General features: G+C 37.3%; 1 protein-coding gene across 3 annotated transcripts; it reads left to right on the top strand.

Annotated features, from left to right (window-relative positions):
- Window positions 1-668: 668 nt before the first annotated feature.
- LOC107913679 (protein CELLULOSE SYNTHASE INTERACTIVE 1) lies at window positions 669-11533 on the top strand. Of its 3 annotated transcripts, none has more exons than XM_016842336.2 (8): window positions 669-1112; window positions 1280-1450; window positions 2311-2384; window positions 2999-6056; window positions 6243-8787; window positions 9560-10014; window positions 10831-10947; window positions 11057-11533. In XM_016842336.2, exons 2-8 carry the CDS (start codon window positions 1448-1450, stop codon window positions 11195-11197), a joined length of 6393 nt encoding a protein of 2130 aa, XP_016697825.2. In that variant the 5' UTR covers window positions 669-1112; window positions 1280-1447; the 3' UTR covers window positions 11198-11533. The 3 variants fall into 3 exon arrangements, with proteins under 3 accessions (XP_016697825.2, XP_040960424.1, XP_040960425.1); XM_041104490.1 differs by having other exon boundaries at window positions 705-1057; XM_041104491.1 differs by having other exon boundaries at window positions 737-1057; window positions 1280-1332.
- The last annotated feature ends 5876 nt before the right edge of the window (window positions 11534-17409 follow it).

The raw sequence follows: 17409 nt of genomic DNA, 5'->3' as shown, positions 1-17409 counted from the left end.
GAAAAGAAAAACAACAACAAACCAATGAGTATCCATTTCCAGCCAACTAAGAGAGAGAAAAAGATGCTGGCTTACCTACTTGGCCGCTTGGGTTGCTTAAACTGAAGCTGCATGGTTTTCTTATTATGTCTTTTTCATTTTAAAATAATATTTTAAAGTTTTTGTCTTAAATAATTAAAGGTTAACAACAATAAAATATAACATAATTAGCACATTTAAAAATTTTATGCAATACAAATTCTTATACTAACAAATTAATAAATATATAAATATTTTAAATAGGTTTACTGCATTAATATATATAAATTATTGAAAATTTTATTTAAAAAAATTAATTATAAGCTGAATTTTTTTTTGTAAAATCATGATTTACACTCAAATTCTTGTTGAGAAAGATGAGTACCCAACCTACTTTTATTCTTTTAATTTTGATAATTAAAATCCATTCAAGTTTAGTTATTAAATAAAAAATAAAAAATTAAAAATTAAAAATTAAAAGTAAAATAATTATAAAATGGGAGCATAAGTATACCTTTTTTTTTAAAAAAAAATCTTTAAATAGAAAAGCCGAGTTTAGAACAGAAGAAGCTGAGCCGAGAAGCAGAGCTTTCAAGTTGTCGGTGGTCCAGTTAAAGCGTCGGCTGTGTGAGCTGTGAGTGAACTGAAAACAAAACACAACCTTCGCTCTTTTTTCTTTTCACAGAAAAAAAAAATAAATTAAAAACGTAAAAACAGAAAGACAAGAAGTAGAAGAAGCATTACCCAAAAAATTAAAAAAAAAGAAAATCAGTTTCTCTTTCTCTCTCTCTGTCTTTAATATTTCTCTCATCGTTGGCTTCTCTTCTACGAAATTGATAGATAGAAGCACTCCAAATCAAGGAGACTAAGCTCATTCTTCCTTCATTTCTCTCTCTTGAAGGCTTGCCTTCACTTTCTCTTTCTTTTTTCCATCTACATTTCTATTTTCATCATTCGGTGTCGTTTCTTCCAAATCTAAGCTCCTCATTTTTTCTCCTTTAATCCCTCTTCGATCTGCTATCTACCGACTTTCAATTTGGTAAAATTTCAGTTCATTTTAATGGAAAATGATACAAAATCAGTGCGATGGAAATGTGATATTTTGCTCTTCCCCTTTTTGAACTTTCAGTTTACTAGTATTAGATGTATTTGTTTATTGTTCTTTTGAGGTCTTTTGTTGAATTATCATGATTTTTGCTTGATCCGGACTTTTTTTTATTTAGAAATTCGTATTTAACTTATTTCTTTTACTTTTTGGCAGGGGATTTTAATGTTTTGACGACGCGTAGCGGCTGGATCTGACGAGGGGCTAAGGTTTGTTATTTTTTCTTTCAAGATTCAGCGAATTTTGCAATAAAAAGCAAAGCTGGCGGCGACAGTGTCTTGGAGGTTCGCTGCCAACAATGGCAGCGGCCTTGCTGCTAATGATATGGTGTGTTTCTAAATTTTCATGCTTAGTTTTGGGATGATTTAAAGGATATGGTTTGTGAATTTATTGATATGATACATTTATGAAGTTTAAGGTGGTTGATGTGTTTTGATCTCATTTTCATCATTGTTAATAAATAAATGCATCCTTTTAGTAGAATTTGTTTTCTATAAGATTGGAGAATGATTGTTTCTTTTCTTCGATAAGGAAATGCGGTCTAACAATGATGAAACCTAAAATAGATTTGGATATGGGCACTCAGAAATTTTATTGCCAATTTGTTGGCTGAAGAGCACTTCTATTTGAAATTTATCAAGAGCCACTTATTCCGAAATTTAATATGTGATTTTCAAATATACGTTCTTCAAAATAATATACTTTGAGGTGACTGTGTCATTAATGTGCATTAATGCTACACCTACCGGTTCATTTCATTTCTCTAAAAGTTTGCCATTAACAATGGAGTTTAGTTCAGAGACATATGCTGAGAAACAATATGACAATGTGTATTCTCTGATTTTCTCATACTAGAATGTGACAGGTAATTACCAGTATCTCTGTCCCCAAAACAACGAACAGAGGAACGAAATGCTGCATGTCTACTTTCAACTTTCTCTAAGCCCTAGAATAATCGGCCGAGTTGGGAATATTTTTTGATTGTTTCAGAACTAAATTCTGCAATGCTTTCTTGTTAATGATTTCCATACCCTTTCTTAAGTATAGCTTCTCACTATAATCATATAGCTTGTTTTTATTATTTTTACATGGCTACTTTCATTCACCTGTTGATGACTTGTTATAATCAATTGAATAAATTTGAATTTTTAACATCATTACCTTTTTTATGTCTCTCATGGTTGCAGGACAAAAATGGGGATGCAAAACTTCAAGATTCCGAGCCGCCAACTCCACATTCAGTTATAAAAATGGGTCTGAGGTTAGTGTGAGCTTTATTGTAGCATACTTTATGCAAGGACACAAGGTGCATTGCATTGAAGAGTTTAGAACAATGTGGAGAAGTCTGGGAAGGGAGCTGCTTACTAGATTTAGAGCAGTCTGAAATTTGCAAACAGCATAAAGTTTAGCTAACTGTTTAGTTAGAACATGGCGGTCTTGGCACGAGAGAGAGGGATAGAAGAGCACTGGTACCAATTTCCACCAGCAGAGGTGTTGAACCTCCTTTTAAGTTTTTGTTCAATGTCCCTGTATTGCTCCCCGGTTGTTTTTCTTTTATTACCAAAAAAAAAAATATGCTTATCAGTGTCTTTGACTTGGATTCTATTGTCATAGGCCTCATTAGCTTTTTAGTTGAGTATTTTGGTTTGCTGTCATAGGCCTTGTATTCTTTTCCTGTTGCTTCTGAACTATAACTGATAGAGAGTATCTACTTTAGCACCACTCCATTTGTTTTGGTAACGTTTAGTACCACTTCATTGATGTACAAGATAATATTATCTTTCCTTATTCATTTGTCATTTTCTGATTTTGCATGCTATGATTATTAGCCATTATAATTCTATATAGACCACCTTATGCTTAAATCACCTGTAGGGATCGTACAAGTAGCATGGAGGATCCAGATGGGACATTGGCCAGTGTCGCACAATGCATTGAGCAGTTGCGGCAGAGTTCCTCATCTGTACAAGAGAAAGAGAATTCTCTGAGGCAGTTGCTGGAACTCATCGATACACGTGAACATGCTTTTAGTGCTGTTGGATCTCACTCTCAGGCTGTTCCAGTTCTTGTCTCTCTTCTCCGATCAGGATCTCTTGGAGTGAAGATTCAGGCTGCAACTGTTTTAGGGTCGCTTTGTAAGGAGAATGAGCTAAGGGTTAAAGTTTTGCTTGGGGGCTGCATACCACCGTTGCTTGGACTCCTCAAGTCCAGCTCAGCAGAAGGTCAAATTGCAGCTGCAAAGACCATCTATGCTGTTTCACAAGGTGGTGCCAAGGATCATGTTGGATCAAAGATTTTTTCAACTGAGGGAGTTGTTCCAGTGCTTTGGAAGCTGCTAAAGAATGGGCTCAAGACAGGAGAATTGGTTGATAACTTGTTGACTGGAGCATTAAAAAGTCTCTCAAGCAGCACTGAGGGATTTTGGTCAGCGACAGTTCAGGCTGGAGGAGTTGATATACTTGTAAAGTTGCTCATAACTGGACAGTCAAGCACTCAAGCTAATGTATGCTTTCTTCTTGCCTGTATGATGATGGAGGATGCATCTGTTTGTTCCAAGATATTGGCTGCTGAAGCTACTAAACAGTTGCTTAAACTGTTAGGGCCTGGTAATGAAGCCCCTGTTAGAGCTGAGGCTGCAGGTGCTCTGAAGTCTCTTTCTGCTCAGTGCAAAGAAGCTAGAAAGGAAATAGCTAACTCCAATGGTATTCCTGCTTTAATAAATGCTACAATTGCTCCTTCAAAAGAATTCATGCAAGGTGAGTATGCTCAAGCATTGCAGGAGAATGCTATGTGTGCTTTGGCAAACATTTCTGGTGGTTTATCATATGTCATCTCAAGTCTTGGTCAAAGCCTTGAGTCATGTTCTTCACCTGCTCAGACTGCCGACACGCTTGGGGCTTTGGCTTCGGCTTTAATGATTTATAATGGAAATGCAGAATCTACTAGAGCATCAGATCCGCTGGTTATTGAGCAGACTTTAGTTAATCAGTTCCAACCTCGCTTACCATTCCTTGTGAAAGAGCGTACAATAGAAGCGCTAGCTAGTTTGTATGGGAACAGTATACTCTCACTTAAACTAGCAAATTCTGATGCTAAAAGGTTGCTTGTCGGATTGATCACAATGACAACCAATGAACTTCAGGAAGAGCTTATAAGAGCTCTCCTCGCACTTTGCAACAACGAAGGAAGTCTATGGTGTGCTCTTCAAGGTCGTGAAGGTGTTCAGCTGTTGATATCACTTCTTGGTTTATCATCAGAACAGCAACAGGAATGTGCGGTTGCGCTGCTTTGCCTTCTATCTAATGAAAATGATGAAAGTAAGTGGGCCATTACTGCTGCTGGTGGCATTCCTCCTCTTGTTCAAATTCTAGAAACAGGTTCCGTGAAGGCCAAGGAAGATTCTGCATTGATCCTCAAGAATCTATGCAATCACAGTGAAGATATATGTGCGTGTGTTGAAAGTGCTGATGCTGTTCCTGCACTATTATGGCTGCTTAAGAATGGGAGCTCAAATGGGAAAGAAATTGCGGCAAAGACATTGAACCATTTAATTCATAAATCTGATACTGCTACTATCAGTCAGCTCAGTGCATTATTAACCAGTGATCTACCTGAATCTAAAGTGTATGTTTTGGATGCTTTAAGAAGTATGCTTTCAGTGGTCCCCTTCCAAGATATATCACGTGAAGGTAGTGCTGCAAATGATGCAATTGAGACCATGATTAAAATATTGAGCTCAAGTAAAGAAGAAACTCAAGCAAAGTCAGCATCGGCTTTAGCTGGGATATTTGAAACCAGGATGGACTTGCGTGAAAGTAACATTGCTGTAAAAACTCTCGGGTCAGTCATGAAGCTGCTAAATGTTGAATCGGAAAACATCTTACTAGAGTCCTGTCGCTGCCTTGCTGCAATATTTCTTTCAATTAATGAGAACAAGGATGTGGCTGCTTTTGCTCGAGATGCAATGTCTCCCTTAGTTTCACTTTCCAATTCTTCAGTTCTGGAAGTTGCAGAGCAGGCTGTATGTGCTCTAGCAAATCTTATGTTGGATGCTGAGATATCGGAGATAGCGATTACTGAGCAAATTATTCTGCCTTCTACAAGGGTTTTACATGAAGGAACTGTTTCTGGGAAGACTCATGCAGCAGCAGCCATAGCACGACTGCTCCATTCAAGGCGAGTTGATTATGCCATTACTGATTGTGTGAACCGTGCTGGTTCAGTTCTTGCATTTGTTTCTTTTCTAGGATCTTCAAGAGGTGGATCTGCTGCCATTGGAGAGGCACTAGATGCTCTTGCTATTCTGTCAAGATCAGAATCAGCCAGTGGACAAATAAAACCTACATGGGCAGTTTTAGCTGAATTTCCAGAAAACATATCTCCAATAGTTTCATCCATTGCTGATGCAACACCCTTGTTACAGGATAAAGCTATTGAGATATTGTCACGACTTTGCCATGATCAACCTGTTGTTCTAGGAGAGACTGTTGCTAGTTCTTCTGAGTGTATACCATCAATTGCTAGAAGGGTGATCAATTCCACAAACTTAAAGGTCAAAATTGGCGGTACTGCACTTCTGATATGTGCCGCAAAAGTTGATCACCATAAAATGGTGGAAGATCTGAATCAATTAAATTCTTCCATATATCTAATTGAATCACTTGTTACAATGCTTGGTTCTCGAGAGACTTCATTGGCAAATCCACCAGATGATGATCAAGATGCCATTAGCATATGTAGGCATGCTAAAGGAGAAGACAGGAATTGGGAATCTGATACTGGCACATCAGTTATTTCCGGTGCAAATTTGGCTATATGGCTTCTTTCTGTCCTTGCTTGTCATGATGAAAAGAGTAAAATCACAATAATGGAAGCTGGAGCAGTTGAAGTTGTCACTCAGAGAATCTCCCAACGATCTTCCCAATATGCTCAGGTACTCAATCCTATTCTTAATTGTTTATATAACGTTGATAAGTAGAGAACTTATGGTGCTTACAACTATGTATAAAATTTCTCGGAGATGACATTGATATTGTTCCCTGTTTCCCTATTCTGCAATTGAGGCTATATTCCCTCATACTTTTATTGAAAATGCACGATTCTCTGTGGTAATTTGCAGATTGATTTTAAGGAAGATAACAGCATATGGATTTGTGCAGTATTGCTAGCGATCTTATTCCAAGATAGAGATATCATTCGGGCACATGGAACAATGAAATCTATACCAGTACTTGCAAATCTGGTGAAGTCAGAGGTTCCGGCGAACAGATATTTTGCTGCACAAGCAATGGCCAGTTTAGTCTGTAATGGTAGCCGAGGGACTCTCCTATCTGTTGCAAATTCAGGGGCTGCTGGTGGTCTTATCTCCTTGCTTGGCGGTGCTGATGCTGATATACAAGAGCTTCTTGAATTGTCTGAGGAGTTTGCTTTGATACGGTACCCAGATCAAGTTGCTCTTGAGAGGTTATTTAGAGTTGAAGACATTAGGGTTGGTGCTACTTCTCGAAAAGCAATACCTGCCCTTGTTGATCTACTTAAACCAATTCCCGACCGCCCTGGTGCACCTTTTCTGTCCCTTGGGCTTCTGATTCAGCTTGCAAAAGACAGTCCATCAAATAAGATTGTTATGGTGGAATCCGGGGCTTTAGAAGCTCTGACTAAGTATCTCTCTCTGAGCCCTCAAGATGCAACAGAAGAAGCTGCTACTGATCTATTGGGGATCCTATTTAGCAGTGCTGAAATTCGAAGACATGAGGCAGCATTTGGTGCTGTTGGTCAACTTGTAGCAGTCTTACGTCTCGGAGGAAGAGCTGCTAGGCTTAGTGCTGCTAAAGCATTAGAAAGCCTATTCTCTGCTGACCATATCAGAAATGCGGACACTGCCCGGCAAGCTGTTCAACCCTTGGTTGAGATTCTTAATACTGGAATGGAGAGAGAGCAGCATGCTGCTATTGCAGCATTAGTTAGGCTGTTGAGTGAAAATCCTTCTAGGGCACTTGCTGCTGCTGATGTTGAAATGAACGCGGTGGATGTTCTTTGCAGAATCCTCTCAACAAATTGTTCAATGGAACTGAAGGGAGATGCTGCTGAGTTGTGTTGTGTTCTTTTTGCTAATACAAGAATCAGGTCCACTATGGCTGCAGCTCGTTGTGTTGAGCCTCTAGTGGCTCTCCTTGTAACTGAGTTCAGTTCTGCTCATCACTCAGTTGTCCGTGCATTAGATAAACTTGTGGATGATGAACAACTGGCAGAACTAGTTGCTGCACATGGTGCTGTAATACCTCTTGTAGGTCTTCTTTATGGTAAGAATTACATGCTTCATGAAGCTGTTTCAAGAGCTCTAGTGAAGTTAGGGAAAGACAGGCCTGCTTGTAAGATGGAAATGGTGAAAGCTGGGGTAATTGAAAGCGTACTTGATATCCTTCATGAAGCGCCAGATTTCTTATGTGCTGCTTTTGCGGAATTGCTCCGGATATTGACGAATAATGCTACTATAGCTAAAGGACCGTCTGCTGCAAAAGTGGTTGAGCCCCTTTTTCAGTTGTTGTCAAGATCAGAAGTTGGGCCTGATGGACAACATAGTGCATTACAGGTCCTTGTAAATATTCTGGAGCATCCACAGTGTCGTGCTGATTATACACTGACCTCTCACCAAGCTATAGAACCACTTATCCCACTTCTTGATTCCCCTGCTCCTGCAGTTCAGCAGTTGGCAGCAGAGCTTCTATCGCATCTGCTTCTGGAAGAACGTCTTCAGAAGGATGCAGTCATACAACAAGTAATTAGTCCCCTTATAAGAATTCTTGGTTCTGGCATACATATCTTGCAACAGAGAGCTGTAAAGGCTCTTGTTAGCATTGCACTAATATGGCCAAACGAAATTGCAAAAGAGGGTGGTGTCAGTGAGCTGTCCAAAGTGATATTGCAAGCTGATCCTTCTCTCCCACACGCTTTATGGGAATCAGCTGCCTCAGTTTTAGCTAGCATTCTGCAATTCAGTTCTGAATTTTATCTAGAAGTTCCTGTTGCTGTTTTGGTAAGGTTGCTGCATTCAGGCTCTGAGGCCACTGTGATTGGTGCATTGAATGCCCTTCTGGTATTAGAGAGTGATGATGGAACCAGTGCTGAAGCGATGGCTGAAAGTGGTGCTATAGAGGCCCTCTTAGAACTTCTCAGATCTCACCAGTGTGAGGAAACAGCTGCAAGACTGCTGGAAGTATTACTCAATAATGTGAAGATCAGAGAAACAAAAGTAACTAAAACTGCAATTGTACCACTATCCCAATATCTATTGGATCCTCAAACCCAAGCTCAGCAGGCAAGGCTTTTGGCAACATTGGCTCTTGGTGACCTTTTTCAGAATGAGGCACTTGCTCGAAGTGCTGATGCTGTTTCAGCTTGTCGTGCTCTTGTTAATGTGCTTGAAGACCAACCAACAGAAGAAATGAAAGTGGTAGCCATATGTGCTCTGCAGAATCTTGTAATGTATAGCCGATCAAATAAGAGAGCAGTTGCTGAGGCTGGTGGTGTTCAGGTTGTATTGGATCTAATAGGTTCAAGTGATCCAGATACATCCATTCAAGCTGCTATGTTTGTTAAACTTCTATTTTCTAACAATACCATTCAAGAGTATGCTTCTAGTGAAACAGTACGAGCCATAACTGGTACGTTCTCTAGCTCTGTTGGACTTCAGTGTGTGTGTGTGTGTATATATGGCCAAAATGAGGAGAAATCACTTAAAAAGTGCATCTTTAGTTTGTGTAGGTTTCCATTACCATGCCTATTTTATGGTTATATTGCATATATTTCTTTTCTTTCTTTTCTAGAAGCATGGTTCACAAACCTTATGGTTATAACATTTTGAAAGATCCACTATGTTAACAGTCTGTTAGGATTTCAGTTCTCTTTGTGCTTCCAGTTTGATTGGTAATTCTCTCTGCATTATGACTTTTTGTGGGTGCTAGTAGTAGTGGTCGCACTCCTTAAAAGATTTGAGTGTCACCGGAACATATCACATAAGGTGAACAGAATTATAGAACTCAAAAATGTATTTTACTGATGCAATAATTCCATCTGTGAGTTTTCCTGTTTTCATAGTCTATGAATAATATATTTACATTATGGTTGTTGCACTGCAGCTATATAAAATGAGCTCCATGGTAAATTGTCTGATTTTTTGTGCCCAGTCATTGTGTAACTGAGCAATAATCACAGTTCTAAGTGTGTGTGTGTGTATACACCTTAGTTTTCTTTATCAAGGGTAACGTCCTCAGGAAGAACCAACAAACAAGATATCTTATTCCAAGACCATCAGTGCATTGAAATTAATTTATTTTTCCTTTTATCAATTTGTTTTCCAATAGTATTGGTGACCCGTTGTTCTTTAGATGGTGTTTCCATGCAAGCTTTTTCTTAACTTCTGTTCATATTTCACAGCTGCTATTGAAAAGGATTTATGGGCCAGTGGAACTGTCAATGAGGAGTATCTAAAAGCTCTAAATTCTTTATTTAGCAACTTCCCACGTTTGAGAGCAACTGAGCCTGCAACACTTAGCATTCCCCATTTGGTTACATCCCTCAAAACAGGTTCCGAGGCAACTCAAGAAGCTGCTTTGGATGGTCTTTTTCTGCTGAGGCAAGCTTGGTCAGCGTGCCCGGCTGAAGTTTCAAGAGCTCAATCAGTTGCTGCTGCAGATGCAATTCCATTGCTGCAGTACTTAATCCAGTCTGGCCCACCTAGATTTCAGGAGAAGGCAGAATTTCTGTTGCAGTGCTTACCTGGGACATTGGTGGTTATAATCAAGCGTGGTAACAATATGAAGCAATCAGTAGGAAACCCAAGTGTCTATTGCAAACTTACTCTTGGCAACACTCCACCTCGGCAGACCAAGGTAAGATGCTTCCATATCCTTCTTCATCCTCTTATATGTAACTGTGATTTTAGTTAGGGATCTTCTATTTCTGAATTCATAAGTTATCACCTAAGTTTTTGGTAGAACTAAACAATTTGTTATAAGCAGCCTTCACGTCCCTACAGTGTTTTGAGTCTCAGCTCCTTAGTCCTTGTTAAGTGGTGTTATCCCACAGAAGTTAAATTGCTTACTAATTTTAGGTTGGATAACACGGTATCACAATCTAAGTTTATTATGTTCTATTCATTTGTTACCCTATTATGAGTTTGTCCACATGTAGCCCTTACCGAGCTGCACAGGAGAGGGAATGTTGAGTAATATAATCCGACATCTGTTAAATATTAACTATTGAGTTTAATATAATCTTATCTTCAGATTGAGTTTGAGTCACTTCACCTATTATTAATTGATTTTAGGTTGGATGCTTAACAGCCCTCATAACTACTAGTGCCCTACAAAGTGACTTGTATATTTATAGAGAGAGGTGAAGTTCTTTAAAAAGCTGCCAGTATACGGCTACATGATATTACTGATGTTTGGTTTTGAATCATTAAGCCAGCTCTTAAGAGTTAAGATTAAATGAATGGGGATCTTTTTCCCCACTATACATGGTCGACTGACTCCAAAACTTTGGTGGTTCTGCTGGATAAACTTTAAACAATCTAGATGAAAATGCGTTCCATCTATTTGTGCTGGTTTGAAAATCATTTTAAACACTCTTGTGTATGTTATCTATTGGCATCTCTTCACCTTGTTTAATCTGTACTTATGCTTAACTTATTTGTCACATTTCAGATTGTATCAACTGGTCCTAATCCAGAGTGGGATGAAAGTTTTGCATGGACTTTTGAGAGTCCTCCAAAAGGCCAGAAGCTGCACATATCTTGCAAGAACAAGAGCAAAATGGGGAAGGTAAGTACATCATAAGAATTAAGAATTATTTGTTTTTTTGATTATCGATGGTTAGACTGGGTGTTTTAATAGTTTCTAAATTCCATTTGATTCTTCTTTGCAAAAACAGAGTTCCTTTGGAAAAGTTACAATCCAAATTGATCGAGTTGTAATGCTTGGATCGGTAGCTGGTGAGTACACGTTATTGCCCCAAAGTAAAAGTGGGCCATCACGGAATTTGGAAATCGAATTCCAGTGGTCTAACAAGTGAAGAAGGTGAGAGAGATAATTATCATTATTATTATTATTACTATTATTATTTTTCCCGGAAATTTGATGATTGATCAAGTAGGGAACATACGTTTTGGTTTTTCCAATTTTATATCATAATATTACAGTGTACATAGTCTTCCGGTGATTTTGACGTGTGTAGAAATGTTTTATTGTTTCAAAAATAGTGATTTGTGAAAGTATTCATTTAATTTGTAATCTGATTTTTCCTTTGCATTTATTTCTGTAGAGGACACAGGCTATTTTTGCTTTGTAATTCTTTGTTGGTGTGTGCTTTGTCAAATTTGAGAGCAAAATAAGGATATCTTGAATTCAACTTATGTTTTCATGTAATTGTTCTTTCCCTTCTTCCTCCCCCCACCCCTTTTTGTTTCACTAGGCAATTTAACTTTTTACATTTCAGAAAGTTATTTTATATTAAAACTAGTTTGCACCCTATTAATTAAATTATATTTAGAATGTTTTTTTTATGCATTTGTTAATATGATTACGAAATTAAAATATAATAATTTATGAGTTTAAATTTAAAAACATGGTAATTTATATCAGAATCAATTTTTTAAAATTTCATAATGTTTTATAAATAATATACATTTAAGCTAATAATAGAATCTAGCAAATCAATGTTTACATTCGACAGTAAAATTTCTAATTTAATATGCAATATTCTATTTTATTGTCATGCAAATTGAAGTTTGTATGTCAGAAACAATACATATTATTTATTTGTGTTAATAATTTTTTAATGTACGTATTATGGTGCTAGAATTTTAGTTTCATAATTTGTGTGGTTTTAGGTAATTTTTTTGGGTTCAAATCTGAAGCAACGAGAGAGTAGAAAAAGGCAAAATAAAGTTGCATGTACAAAGTGTTTGAGTGAATACTCTTTGAATTAAATACAAGGGATGACTACAAATGAGGAGGAATACCTCTATTTAAAGTTGAGTTCCATCAGATCCAACGGTACAGTTCACTTTACATCGATGGTCTAAATTAAAACCTATCTACAATTGAGATTATTAAGGGATTGTTTAAATCCCTTAAGATTACTAAATAAAATCTTGTAAGATTATAAATATTTTAATATTAGTTTCCATATTTGCCTAGCAACCTTAGTTTTCCTTAAGTGTTTCACTCGGCCACCAAGGTTTTAAATAGATGGATTTCTCTACATGTTCCACAAATTGGGCTAGTTTAAATGGGACGGATGAGCCTTATTTAATCTTTTGACCTCTATGAGACATTCTGTGCACATTCGTCAAGGGCTTTGATTCGTGACCTGTGACATTCTCCTTTACCTATTCTCGCGATGCCGTTGTCGTGTCCTTATAATGACACTGGTTTGACTTGTCTTGAAACTGTCTTAGTGCCTTGGTTGATTCCTAACTTGTCTCTCTATCAGGTAGTTTCGCCTCTTGAAACATTTGCCTCGGTTTATGTCTCTGCCGTCACCTAACGCAAACCATTTCACTCCTTCGTACATCTTGTTTGCAAAAGCCCATTGCTCTTACTTGCCCACATAGTGATTTGCCTCGATCAGGATCTCCTTGATCCTCACAAATAAGTTTTGACGGGCCCATATTGAACACTGGGTTAACCTTGAGTATTCTCACCAACTCCAGTCTGTAAGTCCCTCGCATTACCTACTTCAAAAATTTGAAAGGGCCTCTGTGTCTTTGCCAAGCCAACACTAAGTCATAATGTAAAACAATAGATAAATGTTTGTGATGTACCTCGCTCGCTTCATTTACTCATTTTGACTACCTAGTTTGCATCACCACTTTTCCCGCAAAGTCTGATGCACAACCCACCTCTCTCATCGACTTGTTGCACCTCTAGCATTTCTAAGGGCATTCTCATAACACTTTGATCCACCAAGTCAATGTTCTTTTCACAATGAACATCCTCAACTAGCTTGATTATTGGCAATACATTGGTTCCACCTTTCTCGTCATGACTCATCGACACCACGCATTGTCATTGACAAGTGTCCAAGATATAAATACAATTGACAAAAGGAATTAAAAGAGCATTAATCCAGCTAAGGAAATTTAAGCCAAGAACAAAGTCGTAATCGTCTAAGTGAATTACCTCGAGGTCTTCTTCGACTTTCCACTCATCGATTTGTAGCTCAAGTCCTTGTACTACTCCCACAATTGGTTCCTTTTTGGAATTCACCATCTTGATTTTCTTAGTTGATTTGCTAATTGAAAGACCATGTTTATCCATGACTTTCTCCGATATAAACAAGTTAGATGCCCCCATATCAACAAAAGCACTCTTTCTTCGGCCTATGATGTTGATGTCCACAAACATCACCCTTTTATGCTTACTATCCTTCTCCGTTTTAGCAAAATTAAGTATTATTAATCTAAGCTGCAATAACGTATCTTCCTTTGGCTTCATTTCCTTTTCTTTGTTGATCACAACGAATTCGGATGGCTCTGGGTAGTCTTGTATTCTATGCGGACCACAACATAAGAAACATTGTATCTCGCTCTTCTTTTCCTTTATGTTGTTGTTGGGTTTCCACTTCCGATTCCATGGTTTTCATTTCCACTATTGTCACCATTATTGTTGCTATACTCAATCTGTCCTTTTTCATCTTCCACACCATTGCTCTTCTCTTTAGGCTTGAAAGACTTGAACTTGTCTTTCCTTGGAACAAGCTCGATTAAGGACTTTACAATAATTATGGCTTTAGATAGTTCTTGGACCTCTCGACATTCTAATTCTTGCTTAACCTATGACTTCAACCTATCCATGAAATAGAAGAATGCTTCTCTCTCACTCAAATTCGTGATTTGGAGAATCAGTTCACTGAACTCCTTCACAGATCCCTGAATTGTGCCTTGTTGTGAGAACCGACGCAACTTAGCTCGAGCCTCCTTCTTAGCATATTGGGGGTAAAATTGCTCCTTGAGCTCTGTTTAGAACTCCTCCCAAGTTCTAATTGTAGCTTGACCACGCCTTTCAAATGTGGACCTGCGTCGTCACCATAAAAGAGCAATATCAATAAAGTATCTAGCAGCAGTATTTACCTTAGCATCATCATCCTTGATGCCCACATATGAAAGTATTGCTTCATTTCCCACAAGAAGTTTTCCACCTACCTTGTGGACCTTGCCTCGTTAAACTTCTCTGCTTTGGGGACATCTATCTCGCGGTTTAGTGTTGCACCCAACACTACTTTACCCATGGTAGATCTGCACACAACGAGCTCTCCCTCAAGCTCCTTAATTCTCGTGCTCAAAGCCTTCGTTGTGGCCTTAGTTTCCTCCTTCAATGAAACACCCTCAACTCGACCTAGGAGTTTTGGCTAAGTCTAAGGCATTACATTCGATCACCGAAGTGGTCCTGTAAAGTCATTCTTTTTACTTAAGTCGATTTGTTTAAAAATCGCTATTTTGTTTTAGGAAAATCATTCATTAAGTTAAGCCAAATTTATTTAGCAATTCAATTACAATAATATTAATGTGATTATTTGAAAAATAATTAAGGTTTTGAGGAAAATATTTATTCAAAACTTTAAGTATTTTATAATGCAGCAAAAAACAAAAGATAGTTTTCTAAACCAAATGACATTCAAATATTAGAGTAATATTTAAATGTCATGCATAAAATAAATAACCTAACAAATTCCAAACCTAAGATATAAAAATGAGAAAATAGTAAATATTACAAATCCAAAATAAACGATTAAGGAAAATTTTAAATAAAACTTAATAGTAGAACTTAATAAAAAATGGCTTGCTAATCCGAGGGTCCTTTGATGCCATTCTGAGTCCTAGTTCTCTGTATTGCCTAAGAAGTAAGGAAAATGAGGAATGAGCTTACAACGGCTTAATGTGAGATTAACCTTAAACCGTCGTATACAATTTATAGCATAATAGCAAATTAAGTGTAATATAAGGAACATATAGTAAATCAATGCATAGACAAAATATATTCATGATGCAAATGCAAATTTATATTTTAATTTAATGTTTTAATTTCGCACTCGTCCATCCGAACCACCCTCGAGCATTGCTTGGCACACCATCCCACATAAAAAAATTGACCATCCTAGATTTGATTTCCAGTGACGGTGGTTGTTCACTAGTCATCTATGACGATGACTTTTACTACCACCCCGATTTGGTCTGATTTTGATGGTGTTTTATACTACCATCCTGTCCTATCCAGTTTAGATGGCTTTTCACTAAAATAAACTATCGTCCCGGTCAACCCGGTTTGGTGGCTTTTTAGCCAACCATCCTGACTTATCCGTTTTGGATGACATTGCCACCTACTTCATGCAGTACTGACTTTCTGTGTGGACTTAAATTACTACTATCTCCTATGGAACTCCTCCGTCCTCTATTTTTGATTTCGTGTAACTATGCACATAAACTTAATATATTTATGCTATTTATCATCAATTGGTGCAACATTCAAAATCTCATGCTTTAGCATTAAAAGGCATGTGTTCGTGTCTTCATTGATCTCACATATCTACACATATTTTGTGTGAAAGAAAAAAAAATCACATGTATGATGGTTCGCATATATCATATATAGGGTTTGTATATAACATATGTATAGAATTCACATGTAACATATATAGGGTTTGCATGTAACCTAGAGTTCGCATGTTTAACCTAAGGTTCACATGAAACAAATTAGTTTCTTTTAATTGAACAATTAATTATGCATAATGACTTAAGTTTAGATCCCACATCTAATTTAAAGACTTAAAAACCTTAGCTTTGGAGAGACTGACGATCTACTCAAAAAAATAGGGATGATTTTGAATATTTTGAATTCCTTATTGAAAACCAATTTAACAATAGAAGAGAAAAAAGAAAGAACTCAAGAGTTATTCAAAAGGAGCAATTTTAAATTCAAATTAGGATAAGAAGATAAAAAGATATGAAATTTTAATTCTAAAGAAGGATAAGTTATGAATTCTAGTTGGGATTGAATTTGGGTGAATTTCTAAGCTTTACAAACCTTTGGGGCGTTATTGTAATTTTTGCTGAGTCAAAATTTAAAATGAAAGGAGATAGGGAGAGGGATGTTTTGAACTTGGGTTCCCCAAGGTAATAATGCCTTGCTATTGAGCTGTTACCCTTTTCTTGCTTACTTTTTACACTTAATTTTACATATTTTAGTATTTGGAGTGTCTTTGGCGAAAATATGAAATAAAAAGGAGAAAGGGATTCAAACATGGGTCCGTTAGGAAGGGAACTAGCATGCTAACAATTAGCCCTAACCTATTTCTTATTTAATTTTTACCTCAAATATTATTTGTTTTAGTGTGAATTTTATCCTAAGTTGCTAAAAATTTAAAAAGGAAAAATGGAAGAGGTGAGGTTTGAACCTAAGTTTTCTAAAGAAGGAAGCTAACACTTTAACCATTAAGTTTATATCTTATTTCTAAATAATTTTTAACAGTAGTAATTTTTAAGGCATTCTAATTCTCTCATCTTATTTTTGGAAAAAAATAAAATCCAAATTTAATCCCTATTTCTTCTAACCTCTATTTTGGGATGTGACATTCAAAGCCACCACCATGGCCTTGAAAGCATCATCTCTAACACCCCTAACCCGTCTCTGTCGCCAGATTAGAGTTACGGAGCATTATCATACAACCTAAAACATTTAACATCCAAACAATTTTATAAATTAAGACATCAAAATCCATTCATTCACATGCAATCCGTCCCTAAATCGAGCTTTCGAGGCCTTAAAAATAACTTAAAAACAATTCGGGACCAATTTGAAACAATTTAGAAAGTTTACGAAAAAGATGCAAAATTTGCAAAATAAGGGTCACACGGCCCTTGTGCCTCACATGTTTGAGACACACGCCAGTGTATCAGGCCGTGTATATGCAATTCGTCCCTAAATTGAGCATTCGAGGCCATAAAAATAACTTAAAAACAATTTGGGACCAATTTGAAACAATTTAGAAAGTTTGGGAAAAAGATGAAAAATTTGTAAAATAGGCTGTGTAACCTTCAAACTAGGGACACACGACCATGTCTCAGCCCGTGTCCTCACTCGTGTAAGTCTTTGAGTAGGGTCACACGCCCGTGTGCCAGGCCGTGTGCTAGGCTGTGTAACTCACTGACTTGTATCCTTTGACATCCTTAGATGACACATGAACGTGTCGCCAGGCTATGTGCCTCACACGGTTGAGTCACACGC

Source organism: Gossypium hirsutum, chromosome D11 (assembly GCF_007990345.1).
Source record: "Gossypium hirsutum isolate 1008001.06 chromosome D11, Gossypium_hirsutum_v2.1, whole genome shotgun sequence".
NCBI classification, from domain to species: domain Eukaryota; kingdom Viridiplantae; phylum Streptophyta; class Magnoliopsida; order Malvales; family Malvaceae; genus Gossypium; species Gossypium hirsutum.
This window is presented reverse-complemented; position numbering and strand designations above follow the sequence as displayed.

What these genes read in the sequence shown, in the direction of transcription:
- LOC107913679 (XM_016842336.2), top strand. An exon ending in GATCTTCCCAATATGCTCAG is followed by an intron (nt 6,057 to 6,242) that starts GTACTCAATCCT and finishes GGTAATTTGCAG; the next exon opens with ATTGATTTTAAGGAAGATAA. An exon ending in AACAGTACGAGCCATAACTG is followed by an intron (nt 8,788 to 9,559) that starts GTACGTTCTCTA and finishes CATATTTCACAG; the next exon opens with CTGCTATTGAAAAGGATTTA.